At 42.1% G+C, this 20,804-nt stretch overlaps 1 protein-coding gene across 7 annotated transcripts in view; it reads left to right on the top strand.

Annotated features, from left to right (window-relative positions):
* LOC308076631 (uncharacterized protein) overlaps positions 1–20,804 on the top strand; it is a 59,455-nt gene that overhangs the window by 15,074 nt on the left and 23,577 nt on the right. For 6 of the 7 annotated variants that reach the window (XM_080417066.1, XM_080417065.1, XM_080417063.1 and 3 more), the window contains exon 2: positions 15,255–15,337. In XM_080417066.1, the coding sequence (XP_080273192.1) occupies positions 15,255–15,337 (83 nt within the window). Of the gene's footprint in view, positions 1–10,124; positions 10,175–15,254; positions 15,338–20,804 lie in introns of all 7 variants that reach the window. The other variant, XM_080417062.1, reaches the window with a different exon arrangement.

Genomic DNA, 20,804 nt, shown 5'->3' with positions numbered 1-20,804 from the left:
TATGATACTTGTTATTTAGAGAGACAGTGGTTAAAAACCAACAATGTTGGTGAACAGTTGTACAAATATTTAAATATAAATTATTTATTATTATTGGTGGCACACTGTCTATAAGCCAACACGCATTTAACTGAATCCGATGAGTGCCTTGTCAGCTGGTTACATGAGCCACTTTCTTTCATTCTTAAAACATTTATCCAATTGAGGATTCATTTAGAAATAGCGCAAATAAAATGCTTGGATAAGATATCCCGTTCACTCCACATAATAAACAGCTTTATCAGAATAGAATAATGCTGCAGTTGTGTTATTAAATGCATGGGAGAAGGTGAGTCCATGATGAACTTGAAAGTTGAAAGTGCCAGATCAAAACTTTGCCATTTATGTGTAACAGAGATGGAGGCAGTGCTTGCCGTTCCAACATGGGTGCAAGGTACTGAAATCATTGCCCTACCCAACCACGATAGCAGTAGCCTCAGACTGGACAAGCACTACTACCAAAGTGTCTAACCAGAAGTACAGGAAATACAGGGCTACAGGAAGTTCAAGTGGTCAACATGCCCTGTACTTCCCGTTTCCTACTTTCAGGAGTAGTCGTTTTCCATGCTTTATCTTCTCGTGAGATGGAGATAAAACCGGTAACTAGAGAAGTAGTAGTAGTAAAATTGTAAATACTAGTATATAGTTCGGGGCTTGCCCATGCGGAGTGCGTGGCTGTTTGGAACGCACACCCGTTTGGAGCTGGCCAATATGCCTGACCCACGGAAGTGCTGTTTGCATTGTCGGAACCGGCGTATGGCTGCTTGCAGTGTTCTGGAGAACTGCTCACCTGATTGAGTTGACACTCGACACACTCCCTTGGGTCGTCAGCAACTCACCCGCCAACAGGCCTGCGTGAAGTGAAGTGTGAAGTCGGTGGTTCGACATCACACTTGTTTGGTTCGATCCCCGGCTTTCCCTGGCTTTGTGTTCTGGGTCCTTGAGCAAGAAACGTAACTGCTTCCGATGAGCAGGTTGGTGCCTTGCCTGGTTAACTCTGCCATCGGTGTGTGAATGTATGAATGGGTGAATGTAATGCACATTGTAAAGCGCTTTGGATGAAGGTGCTATATAAGTGCATTATTTCCTATTTTACCGTCTTAGATGAATGGAATTCATAGAAGCATAGGGATATTACAGTCCAGATATACAGCAGTCCTTTTTCCTTGTATCAATTGTTGTTGCCTATGTTGATAGATGCTAGTTTATACAGATGTGCATTGGTTAATTGTTCACACATGCTATGTAGGTAGGCCTATATATTTAGATAGACACTGTTTGCTTGTCCACAAATGCTAAGAATGTTATTACATGATGTTAAGCTAGATGCTAGATTTGATGTTTACCTGGTCCTAGTTACTTTGTAGCACTTAATTATATTCTTTGATCTCTATTTACTTATTTACTTACTCTTACTTACTCTTACTCTGCCATTTGTTGATGAGGGTTCATGCCATTTACTCTAATCTTGCATTTTGTAAGTTGCTCTGGGTAAGAGCATCTGCTTGTGCCTACATTGTAAATTGTGTGCAGTGCAGAGAGGTGGTGGATTAGGAAGATGTCTTGAAAGGGGAGTTGTTATCTGAGCACATTCTTCTTGTTGTTCTTTATCTATGTCCTTATATGGCCTTTTCATTCCAACTTAAATGTAATGAAATGGGTCACGTCACATGCAACGTTCTAACTCACGTGCAAGCTTTTAAGCATGGACAAATGTGAGAGAGGGGGAAGAGAAATAAAGAGAGAGAGAGTCAGAGAGATGGAGGAGGCAAGAAAGGATATGAATGAAGATGTGAATGCAGGAATGGAGAGAGAGAGAGGGGGGAGAGAGAGAGAGCTTGTGGGAAAAGGTCATGGTCTGGATTTGAACCCACTAGCTCAGCAGAAGCTAGCAACTTTTAGCTAACTTTAACTCACAGTGTATCTGACCTGGACAAGTCAGCTACTAAACTTGTAGACCACCACATCAACCAAACAGGAAATCTCATCCCAATGTGGTGAGGAGGATGTACTAAAGCAGGATATTCTATTTTAAGTCAAAAGTCGTGGTAGGACAGGGTTTTTATCCTCTCCATTCCTATGTATTGTGACAGTGAACTACCTTTCTAAAGTTTAAATATTGACACATTACTTGTGAAGTACTTGGACGGTGAGAAACAGCTGGGTCTATTTAAAAGCCCAGATATTGTGACAGTGAGCTAGTTCATGTCTTTTAACGTGGCTTAACATACCAATAGAAACCATAATCAAATGCAGACTGTGACTGTTCATTTGCCTCACATTCAATACTACATATCACACTGTATATAAATGACCAATTTCAGATTATTGTCCCAATACTCAGGTCTGAAAATACCAAAGTATCCACTTAATGCCTATATACTTACTACTATTATAGTACTGGAGAAAATATCTACAAGCTCCCAACGCATCACAACATGATGTGTTGTGTTGTGAGCTGTTTTCACCAAATTAAGGTCAGAATTGGGATAGTAGGGTATGTGGTTAACTTATAGCTTTTAGTGCACTTTTTAGTGCAACTACAATATATCTGACCTTTAGGAGACCTTTAGACAAAGACATGAGGTGGGCTGCCAACTGACAACCCCCCCCACTGTGGTGGGAGAATGATACAGTTACAGTACCATTACAAGGTTTTTATTTTAAAAAGAAGAGTGGGTGGTCCAGCCACCATTCTTGACAGGCGAAGGCTGGTAATGAGACCATATCAGAGAGAATCAGAGGAGACTGCACTGGCGGGATTCAATCCCACAGCAACAAGGTTCTATGTGGTTCTGGAGGGAGACGTCTTAACCAGTACGCTATTAATAGGTACACATTGCATTTCATTTAAACCTACTATATAAAGACATGTATACTGGAAGATGGAAAAGTATAGATTACTCTTAGAGACTACCATCAAACATCAAAACAAATGCAACTCTTAAATCCTCTCTTCCAGCATTCTGTGGCTTAGTCTGGCTCACAACAACAATCTCTCTCTCTCTCTCTCTCTCTGTCTCTCTCTCTCTCTCTCTCTCTCTCTCTCTCTCTCTCTCTCTCTCTCTCTCTCTCTCTCTCTCTCTCTCTTCCCCCCCCCCTCGGGAACAAGGGGGGGAGTGGTCATCATGTAGACATGATGATGACCACTAGAGACAACTTACAAAGTTGTCCCTTCTTCTGTGTTCTTCTGTGTATACACAGTACACACACTGTATATAGGCTGAGAGAGAGAGAGAGAGAGAGAGAGATAGAACACAGAAACTAACAATTTAGTGTATGCACGAGGCTTCACACAAATGATACAAGGATTGTGTGCAAGGTGTTGTTGTTATTAGGACGGTAGTATTTTGTATGTATATGTAACCACCTGGATTCAAACTCATGTGTCCCACATGGGAAACCAAATATCTACCACTCATGCAAAGGGGAATCTCGTCTCAAGGCAGGGCTCCTTTGCTACAAATAGCAACGGGATGGGGGAATGACAAGAAACGAAGGTCATGAACGACATTCAAACCATCAGCACATGGTGTTTTGAACATATATCAGGGTGGTATATGCTTAATTTGTCTACAAGCTCACAAAGTCACTCTGTTGTATGACAAACAATATATAAATCAGGCTTTAGATAGTTTTAGACATGGTGTTTAGACATAGATTTGCATATGACCTACTTCATGTTCTGTACACACACTTATAAGTTGAAGTGTGCGTTGTGTGACTGTATACAACAAGTCACTCTAATGCTATATTTGTATTTAGTGGTTCATCCCACCAGGCCATGTGTGTCATTTCAACTGTCAGGGGAATCTATCTTGACTCCCTCTCTGTCTGCATTCTCTGGCTCTATCTTTCTCTCTCGCACTAAACAACCCCTCTCTCTGTCTCTCTTTTTGTCTGTCTGTCTGTCTGTCTGTCTGTCTGTCTGTCTGTCTGTCTGTCTGTCTGTCTGTCTGTCTGTCTGTCTGTCTGTCTGTCTGTCTGTCTGTCTGTCTGTCTGTCTGTCTGTCTGTCTCTTTCTGTCTGTCTCTCATGCTCTGTGCCAGTGAGAGACTTGCATCTCTCTCTCTCTCTCTCTCTCTCTCTCTCTCTCTCTCTCTCTCTCTCTCTCTCTCTCTCTCTCTCTCTCTCTCTCTCTCTCTCTCTCTCTCTCTCTCTCTCTCTCTCTCTCCTACGCTATCAGTCAGTCGATTGACTGTACGGCAGCTTTTTATAGTGCCATCAAACATGTGTGGAGGTCCTTCCTTAGCCTACTGGGAGTGTGCGTGCAAAGTTTCACGCCACTCGGTCCAGCGGTGCAGAGTCAGACACACACACACACACACACACACACACACACACACACACACACACACACACACACACACACACACACACACACACACACACACACACACACACACACACACACGGACAGGAGCTAAAATATAAGTCACTTTCAGACATGCACTGTATTATGGACGTTTTCCAGACGTTAAACGGAGGGGCTGTATGTATGAATACAACATTCCAGCTCAGTAGGATCGGACATGCAAAATACTCTATGCTGGCAGGACCCTTGAGTTAAGTCCGGGTAATGTCAAAACGTCTCATGTGTGAATGGATGCGGTGATTGTCCGGTGAATTTACATTCAGCGAGTGGATGTGTTGATGGCGCTTCTATGGTCGACGAATGGAGCCCCCCCCCCCCCCCTCTCGAGGTGTTTGGAGAGTACAGTAGTTAACTGAAATCCAGTTTCATTCTGCTTTTTATTCGCGTTTGCGTTGGAAAGATTCACCGATCGAAATTCCATGAAATAGCTCGTAAGCTAAACAAAACATAAACGTCTCTTTAGTAATTGTAGACAAAGAACTACACCTGCGCACTCATCTGTATATAGAGACCAATGTAGATTTTCCAGCTCGGAGGACGGCTAGTTTTGATGAAAAGTAGGTTGTTATAGCTCATTGTCTACATTAGGCCTACTATGGTAGGAGAGATGTTTTGTTTGTGTTTTGTATGGGTGCATCAATGGGAGACCGCATGTCAAGCAATTCAATGTATCTGTCATGTTCTGTGGAACGAAGTAAAGAAATGATTGCATTTGATCCTCGCATCTCCCTCACACTGTTACATTTAAGTGGGAGTAGCTAATGTGTGCGTCTACTACCCAGACAACGCCCCCTCACCTATCCTATTTACCTTCATGTGTGAACGCATTTGAACCGAACTGTTGCATGCTACATGTGTGAAAGGCCAACACCGGACAATGTTTACCGACCTGATTACCCGGACATTTTCCAGAGTTCAAATGAGAAAGCAGCTATAGTCTCTCCGGCCTTCGACCGTCCAGCCTTCAGCCATCTGGCCTGGCGGAGACAATGAACTTAATTGACATTTTACAGAGCTGGTTAGACTGTTTCTTGAGGCATGACGCTGTTCTATGCTGCGTACCTCGGAACAATCTAAATGCCTGGCTATACGTACACATACCAGTCTAGTGGCCGGTGAATGGATCATACAGGGATGGATTGTACGTCAGACTGCAGAATCGCTCTCATTCCCTTGGCCGGTCCATTCCACACTTAACTGTGTTCACGTGGCTTAGGTTTAGGCCTATTTTTACCATTTAGACCCAAACAGCCGAAGGTTTGTTCTGTGAATCCACTGCAGCAGTCAGGGATTGGAATGCCCTGCTGGCTTGGTGGAAAATCCCTATTTACTGTACTCATGTAATCAGGTTATCTCAGAGTCAGAATGGAAAAAACATGGGTTTTTATCACACGGTCCATTGCACAGTCCTTGCTCTAGTTAACATACTAGTACACATCCCATGATCAATCAGTATAGTCACTTTGGCACTTGCAGAATTAAAGCTAATGAGCACAGATTAGGTCTAGAACAACAGTTTAGTTAAGGCTGTACTCGAGAGTTTTCTTTGATTAAAATATTTAGATTATATGTTGAACATATTCTGAATTGGCATTCTACAAGCAAGGACAATTTTGTAAATTCATCACCACACGTCCCTTATTTACTGCTGTAATGTAATCAGGCCACACTAGGCCACATTACTACATTACATTACTGGATTGGGCCTGGATTATTTTTTAGATGTAAAACAGCAGTAGCAGAGTAGAAGTGTTCTAATACTAGTAGGGCCGCAACTATCGATTGTTTTCTTAGCGATTATTCTATCGAGAAGCACATTCGTTATATATTTTTTTATCTTTTATATACCAAGAGCAATCATCATGCTCTGTCGCATGATTTATATATATTAACCACTTAAGTGTTGTTGTACAGTGTACTTTGTCGCGCAATGGTCTCATGCAAAAATTAGCAGAGCTTGTAAACCGTTTTTTTTTTTTTTCATTTGTTTGAAAATGTTTTCCTAATGACCTGCCCTAAATTCTTGCTGCTTATCTGGAACCTATGTAGTGCTGTTGCACATACAGTACTGTACATCTCTAGATGAGTAGCTTTGTTTCTAGATCAGATTAAATGGAGGGCGGTCTGGTAAACAGTGCATTCATGCCAACAGAGCATGCCAAGGTCCATAACCCACCTGACACCTTCGTAAGGCCCCTTCCACTCAAAAACGTCATGACTTTGATTACGCGATGCGTCACTTTAAAAAGGACATGCACGAACTTGGTTAAACTTGGTTAAACGCCATGGTTAAAGTGGTTAATGAATCTGGTTATCACTGAGGATTCTGCATCTGAAGGACAAGAACCCTGTGGAAACACTAGTCTGCTGTCATGTATTTTATGCTGTGTAGCAGCTAGTATCATTTCATCAGCTCCATTTTCATGTCTCAACACCTCTGTCTCTCTCTATCCATGACATGGACTGTATGTTTTCTCATATGAACACTGGAAAATGTGTCTGGGTAATAGACGCACACATAGTACACAGTACATCCTGAGGGAGATACGAGGATCAAATGCAATATTGTTCAGAGAACATTGGTCTCTATATACAGCCAAGTGCGCACTGCTCGTTGTCTACAATTAGGCTACTGCAGTAGTAAAGAGACGTTTATGTTCAATCAGTGAATATTTCCAACTCTAGCGCTAATAAAAAGCAGAATGCTTAAACCGGTTTTCAGTTCTCTCTCTCTCGAAACACTACGGGAGGAGGGGCTCCACCCGTCGACAATAGAAGCGTCATCAATACGTCCACACGCTGAATGTAGATTCACCGGACAATCACCGCATCCATTCACACATAGAGCGGTTTGAGCCAAATTGGACATTACCCGAACTTAGGTCAAGGGTCTTGCATGCCTGCATAAAATATGTTGCATGTCCGATCCTACTCAGCCAGAATGTTGTGTTCATACTACATACAGCTTCTCCGTTTTGAACTCTGGAAAACTTCCATAATACACTGCATGTCTGAAAGTGGCTTCTGTTTGTCTTTTTGTCTTTCAACATGCATATTGTTTGATTGTGTGTGTGTGTGTGTGTGTGGAATTGTTTTCTCTGTCTAATCAAGACAGAGCCCACTACAAGGCCCTAAGTACATCTGTACACTAATCCTTTATTACCTAATGGAGTTAACACACACACACACACACACACACACACACACACACACACACACACACACACACTCACTCACTCACTCACTCACTCACTCACTCACTCACTCACTCACTCACTCACTCACTCACTCACTCACTCACTCACTCACTCACTCACTCACTCACTCACATACACAAGCCTACAAACACATGAATATTATGCACACTACAGTAGTAAGTAAATACCCTAGTTTCTAGTGTGAAGGAGACACTTGAGAGACTTACTTACTCACTAGTGTGAAGGAAAGGGGCATTGTTTACACATAATACTCACATTCACACATAGAGCGGTTTGAGACAAATTGGACATTACCCGAACTTAGGTCAAGGGTCTTGCATGCCTGCATAAAATATGTTGCATGTCCGATCCTACTCAGCCAGAATGTTGTGTTCATACTACATACAGCTTCTCCGTTTTGAACTCTGGAAAACTTCCATAATACACTGCATGTCTGAAAGTGGCTTCTGTTTGTCTTTTTGTCTTTCAACATGCATATCTGTAAGACAGAGATTGTCACTCTGTGTTACAAATATACATGATGCAATGCTCTGCTGCGCGATCCTGATGGATCTGTATTGTGTGGATGGATTTGGAGAGTGTTGTCTACATCAGCTAAATACGACTTCCCTGATAGTGTGTGTGTGTGTGTGTGTCTGTCTGTCTGTCTGTCTGTCTGTCTGTCTGTCTGTCTGTCTGTCTGTCTGTCTGTGTGTGTGTGTGTGTGTGTGTGTGTGTGTGTGTGTGTGTGTGTGTGTGTGTGTGTGTGTGTGTGTGTGTGTGTGTGTGTGTGTGTGTGCGTGTAATTGTTTTCTCTGTCTAATCAAGACAGAGCCCACTACAAGGCCCTAAGTACATCTGCACACTAATCCTTTATTACCTAATGGAGTAATGAACACACACACACACACACACACACACACACACACACACACACACACACACACACACACACACACACACACACACACACACACTCACATACACAAAGTGCAAACACATGAATATTATGCACACTACAGTTGTAAGTAAATACCCTAGTTTCTAGTGTGAAGGAGACACTTGAGAGACTTACTTACTCACTAGTGTGAAGGAAAGGGGCATTGTTTACACATAATACTCACAGAGCAACAGCTTTATGAGAGTTTATTATTAATAGCGTTTTGACTTTGAGGTACTGTTTGTACCTAAATATGTACCCAGGTAAAAGGAGATCCCAAACAGTGATTTCATGTTATTCATGGATAATTTACATGGTTGTGGCTGATTGCATTGTCTGTGAACCAATCTCATAATACTCTGTACATTCCTCTGCTGATCCAGAAGCCTCAGTCCTTCAATATGAGAAGTTTTATTGGGATCAACTTGATATAAAACTATTGACCAACAGGCTACCGAGTTTGTTATTTCAGCTTGTATCTGTTAGTTTTACCTCTGCTATGCACAGCAAAATCTCCAGCATGAAGTTATCTATTGAGAGTGTAAAACAAGAAGATACCTGGAAGGGCCCATTTTTACACTCTCAAGAATTAAAATAACACTGAGTATTTTGTAGTGTGGCTAAACATTCTGAATTCAGTTACACCAACACTGAACATTTATTTTCTACAGTGTACTATCAAAGTACAACATTTAATGCAAAACATATGGAAGATAATGCTTTTAGATGCTTATTTAGGGGCCATGTCCACAAAAGCCTTTTTTTTGGCTGCCCACGCATTTCTGCCATGCATTTCTATGGTAAAGAGTACTGGAGCGCTCCTCTTCCTAGTGCCGAGCATCGCGTTTCAGCGCTCTAGGCGTCCAGCGTTTTTTGGCCAGAGTGCAAAAAATGCTTTCTGTGGACAGGCCACGGCCCCATAGAATGTTTATAGGTTAGGCTATGCATGGATTTTAATAAGTTAATATGTATTTTTTTTTTTTTATAAAACATTGAAACATTAGTTCACTCACTATCAAAAACATATTTGAGAAGAACATCTGTTTAGATTTTTTTAGTCTTTGGTTGAATACCACTATCCTGCCTAATATATATACCGTCGTACAATAGCGTCCCACACTGAAATAACAGATCTACAAGCCCACAATGCGTTGTATTGTAGATCTGCTGTTTTTAGCCGCGGGACACCGCTGTACCAACTGAGTATAAATCGGGCATCGTTGTCAATGCTAGAATGTCTTCATCCACAAGTGCTTTTCTTATTGTCCAGTTTGCCTGTCTCCTCTTCTTAATAATTGTCTATTTATCTAACAGTCTCTTCTTTTCTTGCATGCTGCTCTTTCCCACAACCTCCCTGGACTCACTCCCTTTTCATCTCTGTTTGTTCTTCTCTCTCTCTCTCTCTCTCTCTCTCTCTCTCTCTCTCTCTCTCTCTCTCTCTCTCTCTCTCTCTCTCTCTATGTACAGCACTCTTGTCTTTTATCTCTGAATCTTCCTCCTCTGACACTTTCTGTTTGCCCTCTCTTTATGTGTCCCTCTCTCCCAACCTTCACTCCCTCCATTCCTTCAAAAGATGAAGCGGAGGACACCAACGTGGGGAGCTGGCTTTGGAGGTTGGCTTAGGTCAGTCACCCTTGACCCCTGACCTCCTTATCTTTTCAAATGATACTGTAATATGTAGGCATACAGAGTACAGTCCTCAGTCAGAGTTAGTGAATACATGATCACTGAGGATTTTACTGTGTAGTAGTAGTCTCATCTTACTGCATTAAATCAAACTTAATACTTCCTTTAATGATGCTGAAATATTTATTTTAAAGTACCCATTGATTTTTTATATCAATGGGTACTGCTACCTGTAAGCTATACACGAATCCACGGAGCGCTGCCCTGCGCGCAGCCATTTCTGCGGTGTCAACGCTCCGCGGACGCGACACCGCAGCAATGGCCGCCTACAGGCAGCTACAGGCAGCGCGTCTGTGGATTCGTCTATAGCTTGTCAATTTGCAACACACAGATTCAAAATATGGAGACATCCCTTCCATCTTTGGACCGTTGTGTATGTGTACCTTTCACCCTGTATCTCTTCATACAGTATGTGACCTAATTTAATTTTGTACCGTAATACCGTATACATACTCTTCGCATATTATCTGCATTACAAAAAGCAAATGAACATTTGAGAGTTCAGTGCTGCAAAAACTGCCACTGGTTTACAGAAATGAGGAAAAAACTAATACAGTAGGTGTAACCATATTCTCCACAAGAGTGCATGTGTGGTGTAGACGAAGAGAACGGTACTGGGCTGAATCATTCTTGACCCCTTGTGATGGGGTCTGATGGCTCTGTTATGCTGTGGAAGGCATTTTCCTGGTTTGGGTCCACTTGTACCCTCAGGGCACTGTCACACCAAACTATGGCTGCCGGCTGATAAACTCAGGTTGTACACGGACGACTGTTTTTTGCAGCTAGCACATTCTAAAAAAAAGGTAGCTTGCAGCGCATTCTGTCCCAATAACCAGTGATGCACCTGTCACTCACTTTCAGGACACACCCAGTAGCCCGCAGTCGCCATGTCGCTTCCTGAGTCTTGGGACGGTCTGCCTTTGACTCACCCGAATGGACAGAGGGGGAAAAGCAGCATCTGTCTCGAGCATTTATCTGCTTCAAGTAGACATGGCGTATAGAACGCATAAACTCAAGGTGTGCGCGACAGCGACAACACACAGAAAGATGTGCAAGACCATCAAACCGCGCCATCCCCATTGAAAAGCGTTGGCAGAATCCACCCTCATAGGTAGAATTAAAGTGCGGTGTCCCTTAGAGGGAAGGCCGGAAGGGCCACTGCAAATCAATACAGAGTGATCACCTTTATCCTATGATTAAATACTTCTATCCTGACAGGAGTGGTCTCTTCCAATATGACAATGCCTCGCAGGGCATGCAGTGTCACTGAACAGTTTGATGAGTGTGACATTTATGTGAATCATAAAAGCTATGGACTTCGCAGTCACCAAAGCTCATCCTAATTGAACACCTATGGGGGATTGTGGATGTTGTTGTAATGTTAGCACTCTCCAACTCCATCATCAAAACACCAAATGAGGGAATAGCTTTTGTTAGAATTGTTTTCCAGCCATCTTGTAGAGTTGAAGAGACTTGTACAATCTATGCCAAGGCGCATTGAAGCTGTCGGCTCGTGGTGGCACAACACCTACTGAGATACTTTATACTGGGTTTTTCCTTTAATTTGTCACCCAGTAATTGACTTTTATACGAATTCCTCAAGCTGGAGAAAATATTTTGGTACATTTTATATGCATTCTAGCCACATGTGGCAATGGTTATGCTTGTATACAACAAAACACATGACACATGACACACAGAGCATATTCATGCCAAGGTTTCTTCTTCGTAAAAGGCTGATCATCAACTATAGATTATTACACATACCGGTTTTATCACCAGACATCATTAAACTGTTTCTTACAGTGAGAAGCCTTTCTCATGTGACCAGTGTCAGATGTATTAACTGCATTTGTTATTTCCTCCTAAGATAATTTTACATGATCTGCTCTTGGCCGTCTATTTGAGGTGCTGTAGATTTGTTGTTGGCTTCAACTTCTACTTCAACTTTAACTCAAATTTTATAGTCACATCACAAGTTTACAGGTGTAAAAGAGTGACTGAAAACGTTTTGCAGTTACAAAATATAGTCATATGAATAGAGATTGAAACAAAGGGATAATTGGACAGCAATATCAAATATACATGATGCGCCATGCAAAAAAAGAATATCACAATCTCTTGTGTAAGTAGGAGACTTCACTTAACAGCAGATATCAAACACTAGAGTTCGGCCGCGTAATACATTACTCCGCCAATCCGACCGATATATATACCATATATGGGCATGCCCCCTTTTTGTCCATTATATGGAGCTGACTGATTTGTTTGTGCCTGATGCCATGACGACACATTGAGGTTAGACAACACACTCCATATTTGGGCGTAGCTGCATTGGGAACTCCTTATATGGTTTTGGCTGAGTCATAGTGACATGAGCTTGATGACGTGGTCCGCTGGCCTGTCGGCCGGTCCTCCCAATGGCCAATTTTAATATAGGATGAAAGTGTATACATAAGTGATAATGCCAGAGTGCAGCAACAACAGAGTGCATCATAGTCATTTATATTTGAAGCGAAGCCTGTGTGACAGCCTATGTTGCCATTGCCAAGATGACATGACAGGGCTCAGCACTTTCTCATCAGCCTGATTTTGACAAGTGGAAACTGTTCCATATTTCAGTTGTTTGAATTTGTATAGGTATCGCTTTGCCTAGCCTAGCCTGCCAGCAGCGGCATGAACAGTTTGTGCCTAAGGTTGTGAGTGTCACTTGCTCAGCCATGGCTATGCACCTCGCAAAGGTCTTTCGTAAATATTATGTCACTTGCAGCACCTGTGGTGACCACATGCATGGGCTTTAGGGGCTGCAGCCCTGGGCACCAAGCTCAACAAAAACAATGGAGCTTGCACAAAAACGAATTTCAGCCACTTCTTTAAACCTGTGATGTGACAATATTGATTCTGATTCACTGTTTCTAGTATACGTATATCGTGGAGGAGAGGCTGGGCCATTCGTACCACCCTCTGTAGCGCTTTGTGGTTGAGGGCAGTGCAGTTGCCATATTGGATGGTGACTGCAGTCACGACTCTACACCTCCTTCACAAGGACATCAGTTTGCTCTTGGGAGAAATTATGTTTTGAGTGGCTGTCCATAATAAAAAGGTCCCATGTTTAGTCCCTACTGAAGCTGTGCCTTGTCCTTGACAGAGCAACACAGTGAACCCTTTTGGCTAGCTGTTCATGTGATGTTAACCCTCTCTGAATAAGAGGGGTCAGTGATCAAATTGAAATCATATCCTACTGAATGTGAAATGACAGAAATGATTAATAACCTTTTGTGTTGACCAGTCGTATATGCTAGCTAATCCTTTGGCATTTTACATGTGTCTCTAGAATACACAAATCACCGTAAACACTGTCCACAATAACTCTCCAGCCACTCTCTTAATGGACACTGCCTCTCCTCAATAACAAGACACTTTCCAAACACTGGTGTTCTGCAGGAAACCTTGTATCTCCAAAAAGTATTTTCTCACTCTTTCGCTCTTTGTGCCTCCTTTTTGTGTCCTATGCTCATGAATCATTTCATGGATGTTATACAGAGATGAATGAGCCGGTTATAACAATACGTGATAGTGGCTTAAACAATGTCCTTTCAAAGATATACACTAAGATAACGCCGCTTCCTGACAATTCAGATTCATAGCAGTGATTTTAAACTGACGTATAAAAGATAAAAGTCATTGGGTGTAGGGGAGCAGCTGATTAGCAGTTACAATTCTTCTCACAAGACATCATCATGTCTATTCTGGCTGCTGCACTGAGAATACTAATGCTAATCTAATGCAAGAATACTACTATTACAAGCTATACTAATACTTAGTTAAATGATACTATAACACTACAAAGCTCAGAACTAGTGGTCTTGAGAAACCTGCACACACAGAGGAAGCTCACAGTCTTTGGTTACGTGAGAGAGATGTGCGACAAAGGCACACAAATGCTACACGGCAATAACAAAAGTTGAAGCCAGAAAACTGTGAGCTTGAAGGCTTGCTGCCTCAAATACTTTCACTTGCAGGAGATGCCAGCCAGGGCAGAGCGGAATATTGGAAAGTACATATCTGAGATGCCACAGTTGAGATTGTTTAGATTACAAACAGTAACATAAGCATGACTAGCATAACAACCAAAGTTCAAAGCGCAAATTGAAAAAGGGAAAGAGTGCGTGTTCAAAATATGTATTTGTGCATGAACATGTGCGTGTGTAGTGTAGGAGTTTGTGTGGATGTGCATACAGTATATGTTTGAGTGTCTGTGTATAGTGTCTGATAACATTACAAGTGTTGTCTCTTTGTGCAGTAAGTGGAGTTGTACAACTTAAGTTATGGTTCTGTTTTTTGACACACCAAGACATGTAAATAGAGGGGTCGTATTATTATCTGAAAGTCATTCCGCACAGGTAGGTGGTCAAGTACTAATTGGTGGCAAATAGATGCCCAGCTCAACAACCATATTCGTACCCATCCTAGCCTATACTTGGCCTATTACAGTCACTGATGTCTCGAGGCCTTCCTCTTGTGTTGCAAAGTGTGGTTTGAACCTACTAACATTGACATAGGGGCTACAAATGGAATGGACAGGGGAGGGATATAAACATTTTGAATTATTAGTGGCAGAAGTGTGTGTGTGTGTGGGGGGGGGAAATACGCTGTACAAGCGTATTTCTTGGCCTAATGTTGGCACTAAAGCAAAGGCCATGCAGTCACCAAAATCAGTAGGCATCATCATATCCACAACATGAAGATGCACAGCCAATTCTATGCCAATCCAGCAAGCAGTTTTCAAGATATCTTGTTTCAGAGTGAAGTATTACACTCTAACCACAAGGCCACTGAGCTCAGCTGGTCACTGTTTTATAGTCTTTGGTATGACCCGGCCAGGGGATTGAGCTGGTCACTGTTTTATAGTCTTTGGTGTGACCCTGCCAGGGGAGGCCACTGAGCTGTTCACTGTAAAACGGAAATGCAAAATAGTATTAACTCACTTAATTTAAATATTCTCTTTCTCTCTCAGCAGTGACAGCGCTGCCATGGCTTCAGGACCTCCAGATGTGACAGCCAATCAGGAGCCTGCTGAGGTTGTGGAAGAATGCTCAGGTGAGAATGTGATATAACAGGACAGGTGGCTTCAACACTTAAAGTAGTTGGCTAACCATGTAATTGCAACACTCACCCCAACTCCACATTCCACCCAATGCACTCCATCTCACGCACACACACACACACACACACACACACACACACACACACACACACACACACACACACACACACACACACACACACACACACACACACACACACACACACACTAAGCAAGGTCCCTCTGCTTTTACATAAAAGGTAAACGTGAAGATAGACATTGTGTGTGTGTGCGTGTGTGTGTGTGTGTGTGTGTGCGTGTGCGTGTGCGTGTGCGTGTGCGTGTGCGTGTGCGCGTGTGCGCGTGCGTGCGTGCGTGCGTGCGTGTACGCGCATGCATGCGTACACGCACGCACACATGTTTAGCGTGGCCTGGCTAAACCGTTTAAGTATCATTACTGACTGGAATCTAATCATATCATCTCAGTTCTCTGTCCAGCGCACGCACACGCACACACGTGCACATTCACACACTCAGTGATCTACAGTATGCTGGCTGTGATGGGAACCAGGAAGTGGTGGATTGTGAGGTCAGAGTTTGTTTTGTGTAGCACGTAGTGTGTGGGAGCACAGTATGATTGTCTGACTGTACTATGTAGTCAAGGATGCAGAATACTGCTCAGCACAGAGATGCAAAATCCTACCTGCTATTACTGTTACCATTTAAGCCTGATCTTTACTTTGTTATACAAACTTTGTTGTTTATTGATGTGAGACCATTTTGCACATAGATTATATAACTTCCAATTAGATACTCTCATTTAACTCTGAGAGTGTGTGGAAATGGAAACAAACTGACCTGTAAGGGCCCGTTTGGTTCCATGTGTACACTTACAAACCCATAAGGGTCCATTTGGTTTCATCCCCTGGAACCCCCTCAAGGACCCCTGGGGGTTACCGTACCCCACAGGTCCATTTGGTTACTTTTGCACACTTTCTGAGTTAACACAATTATTTGAGTATTTATCAATACTACTGTAGTAGACTATGCAGTAAACATCAGACAATATATATATATATATATTTTTTTTTTTGGGTGTTTAACTTCAAACAATTCAAATCTGTTTAAGTGCAAGTGTCAGGAGGTGGATTTCAACCCCTGGCATCCGTGGCATGGACTGGTCATGTCCATTTCAATCTACTCATTTTAACCCAGTAGCTGTCCCTGTGCCAGGCAGATAGCTCATGTCTAACTGGGCGCATGGGGGCTCTGCTGCATTTTAATTGGATCAGCTGTGTCTCCCTCTGCCTAGAGGAGTGATTGGGTTCTTTATTTAGAAATATCCAAACCACAGGCTTACAACCTCTGTGTTTTCACTTCAGTTTAACAATACCTTCCGTTGACCTTACACAACTGTACAGTGAACCGAAAAACATTTCACCAGGCGTCTCTGTGCAGAACAAACACAAATGAACAGTCAACAAAATCCATGCAGACGTCACGATACAAATGTTACAGCAACACAATGGAGTGGAACAGCACAATGGCAGATCGAAAGTGACAATAAATGACCAGGAACCAAAGTATTATGAGTATTATGACCACAGTGGAAACAAGTCCCCAGGACTTTTTTGTGTTATCCCTTTTGCTCAAATGTCTGAGTCCTGTACCTTGTGCTGTTTACATTTCTGTCTGATAAAGTATTCAATCAATAGCAGTGATTTTATACTGATGTATAAAAGTCATTGGGTGTCGGGGAGCAGCTGATTAGCAGATACAATTATTGAAACTGAATTCTCACAAAGTGACAATAACTGACCAGGAACCAGAGTATTATGAGTATTATGACCACAATGGAAGAAGGTCTGTGTGTAAGGTCTGTCTGATAAAGTATTCAATCAATCAATCGATCCCAGTTGATCCAAGTGCAGAAGACCAGACCAGACATTTAAGTATCTCTGTTTGCTATTTGGCGTCTTATTTCTTATTATTTTACATACTGCTTGTTCTACTACTTATTCTTTCTTTTTATACTCTTGAAGCTCTATCTATCTGTTCTTAACTAGCTGTCCTGTGTTCCCTCCTGGTGCTGCTATGACAACTGAATTTATCTTGCAGGATCAGTAAAAGTGTACTGTCTGTCTGTCTGTCTGTCTGTCTGTCTGTCTGTCTGTCTAGTGCTCCATGATTCTTGCTGTACTGATACTCCTCTCTGTCTCCCTCGCTCTGATCAGGCTATTGTTTCCCTGTCAAAGGTCATATTTTGTTTACAATGAGATCAGTTCACTCCTATTATTGACAGACTCTGTGTGCATGTAATAGTCAAGATTTTATTTTCCCATGATTGTATGTGTAAGTATGTGTGTATTTGTGTGCATGTGCTCACTTGTGCAAGTGTGTGGGTACAGTGCACTTTAATACATGTGTATGTACGCATGTGGGAATGAATGTGCATGGGGTTGCTGGAAGTTATCAGCAGTATTTCTATAGATCTGAATTGACCTTTCACTGAGGCTACGACCTTTAGAAAGAAACACCCAGACACCAGAGACCTTTTAGCTTAATGGTGTATTGTCCCTAAAATAGGTCAGTGTTCAATTCATTACAGTAGGCTGCTGTTGGGAGGTGTTTCCCAAAGAGCTGATCTTTTTTTCTGTGGCAGTGTGGAAACAACTCAAATGAAACAAAAGGAAAGGTTCTTGAAGGTGGTGTGACAGATTCCTATATGCCACGCTGATTATTAAGCTGCAGGGCAAGCACTCAACATGCCCAGCAACGCCCAACAACGGCAAATGGCAGGAAGTGTTTGATACAGTATGTGGAATGGGGGAAAAAAAATTGTTGAGCTCTCGTCTTACTAAAAATATACAGAAATCAATATATTTTTGTCACATTCATGGACGTATTGTCTTTGATATACATGTTTCCCTTAGTAATGACCTTGAGCCTTTAACAACTGGCGTCCCTATTTTGGGCCTGTCATTATACAGTAGGTGAACATTTTGCTTGTAGATTGGTACTTTATGTTGTATAAATTATGGTGGTTTAAAAAACACAAAACAATGTTAATGTTGTTTTTCTTTGTAGGGACAGCACTGATGTGGGGCATCTAGACTGTAACTTAGCCTATGATAATTATACACATGGTTTTGACATGATTATAGTCCAAACAAACGCAAGAAAAAGGTACACCCAACATTTCTCCACGAGGTTGGACGAAAACAATAATTATAGCAGAAGATTGAAATTGTCCGAGATCTTTGCCTTAAAGGACAGATGTTCTCAATGGTGATGTAGATGATGGTCTGAACTTCAGATCATGCTACAGCTTTCATGCTGTACTATCATAATACAGTGGGTACAGTTGTAATGTGGCGATTGTGACCCTACAGTAATTGTGCATGTTCTACATCTAAAATAATTGAATCACAAAACTAGGTATGTTCTTGTGTCTTTTTAAACTTTCTGGCCTGTATGCACATCTACTGTGTGATATTTTGTTGTTTGTGATTGTTTTTGTTCTTGAGGATGACACCGGTAACACTGTCTGACTTTCGCACTCCCGATAATAATCCAGTAAACATAGTTATATGGATATGTCTAAGATCTAAGAAGTGTAAAGAATCAAGATGAAATTTAAGTGTTGAGTTGTTAGTGGAGTGGCTCAGTAACCAATCTTAACACCACTACCTGCCTAAATTTAGATTCCAGGCATTTTTTAGGTCTGGTTATGTTCCAGACAGAAACACACAGGGAGAAGGAATGTTTAGTCAAAGGAATGAATTCACTCTCTCAATCAAGGTTTTCTTCACAGGGACATACACATAGATTGGATAAAAAGAAGGAATCTGTTGACATTTTTCTGCAGAACTATTTTTAACAAACCTTCAGGTTGACTCAAATTTATGGTTCTGTAACTCAAAAGGAACCAAATGGATCCTAATGGGTCTATTTGGCTCCATGTGTACACTCTTAGAGTTAGATTAACACTGAGAATTAGATTTGGGTCCCAGAGATAAAACAAAACTAAAAAACATAGTGTGCCCATGGCCTAATCAAACTGGGGGTCCTTGAAATCAAAAAGGTGGAGAATCACTGCTCTAACCTGACCAAACTGTTCAGGAATCCTCTATACTAATAGAACACAGATGCTGGTTTGGTGGCCGCTACTATAACAGAGTAGACGGTGTGGTACAAGTGATTTTCCTTGCTTTGAACATTTTCATTGACAAGGGAAACGGTACAAACATTAAGCGTGACTATAGGTATTTAGTAGAATGAGAACACCGGAGAGGAAGAAGTAGCTATTTGACCATTTTTTAAGTTCTGGATGAATTCCCTGCTGACTGACAAACAGTTAAAGCAGTTGGTAGCTGTTTAAGTACTTATAAAAACAGAGCTGTGGACATTTTCCACTGTAGTGCAAATGGACTTGGTCTCACAAGGGGGTGGTTTTACAAGCTGTGTGTGTGTGTGTGTGTGTGTGTGTGTGTGTGTGTGTGTGTGTGTGTGTGTGTGTGTGTGTGTGTGTGTGTGTGTGCGTGTGCGTGTGCGCGCAATACATTTTTAACATTTCAAGAGTGTGTGTGTACATGTGCGTGCATGTCCGTATGCATCTATGCGTGAGGGTTTTACTAGGGTGTCTCCTGGGTCTTTACAGCTAACAAAGAGCTAAATGGGGTAATTACAGTTCACTTGAGGGCACAATTTAAAGATGCTCTGCGTGTGATTTGCCCATTATTATACCATTTAAAAAATTAGGTATAATGTATTGTATTAGTCAGTATTATAAACACTATTTGATACTGTATCAAGAAACTGGGGCAGCCATAGCTGAATGGGTAGACAGGCCGCCTGTGAAATAAGGGTCCCAGGTTCGAGGCCCGACAATGTGTCGAGGTGTCCATGAGCAAGGCACTTAACCCCTAACTCAAATCTGACCACTTGGGCAGCAATCAACTGGGTGAAGCTGGGCGGCAGTGGCTTAGAAGTAGAGTGGCCGGTAGAGCGGCCGGTTGGCAACCGCAAGGTTCCCAGTTCGATCCCCGGCTCCCCCAGAGTTAAGGTCCTTACACACCGGGGCGAATTCTTCATGCGAATAAATACGTTTTTTTTTTAAACCTTATAAAGTCAATGCAAGCGTCCACATCAGTTTCGCGAAGCGAAAAAGCGTCTTTTAATTATTCGGAACAAGTCAGAATTTTGCGTATATTCGCATATTCGCCGGTGTGTAAGGACCTTTAGTGTTGAAGTGTCCTTGAGCAAGACGCTGAACCCCTAATTGCTCCCGATGAGCAGGTTGGTGCCTTGCATGGTTTCCTCCGCCATCGGTGTGTGTGAATGGGTGAATGTATTGCACAATCTATGTAAAGCGCTTTGGGTAAAAGCGCTATATACAGTAGATGCACCATTTACCAAAACTGAATTTCCCCAGCGGGATCGAATAGGTCTATTTAAAAAGTGCCTTTTCAAGAAAAGAGA

The sequence above is a fragment of the Gymnoscopelus braueri genome (assembly GCF_963280865.1).
Source record: "Gymnoscopelus braueri genome assembly, chromosome: 20".
In the NCBI taxonomy this organism is placed as follows: domain Eukaryota; kingdom Metazoa; phylum Chordata; class Actinopteri; order Myctophiformes; family Myctophidae; genus Gymnoscopelus; species Gymnoscopelus braueri.
This window is presented reverse-complemented; position numbering and strand designations above follow the sequence as displayed.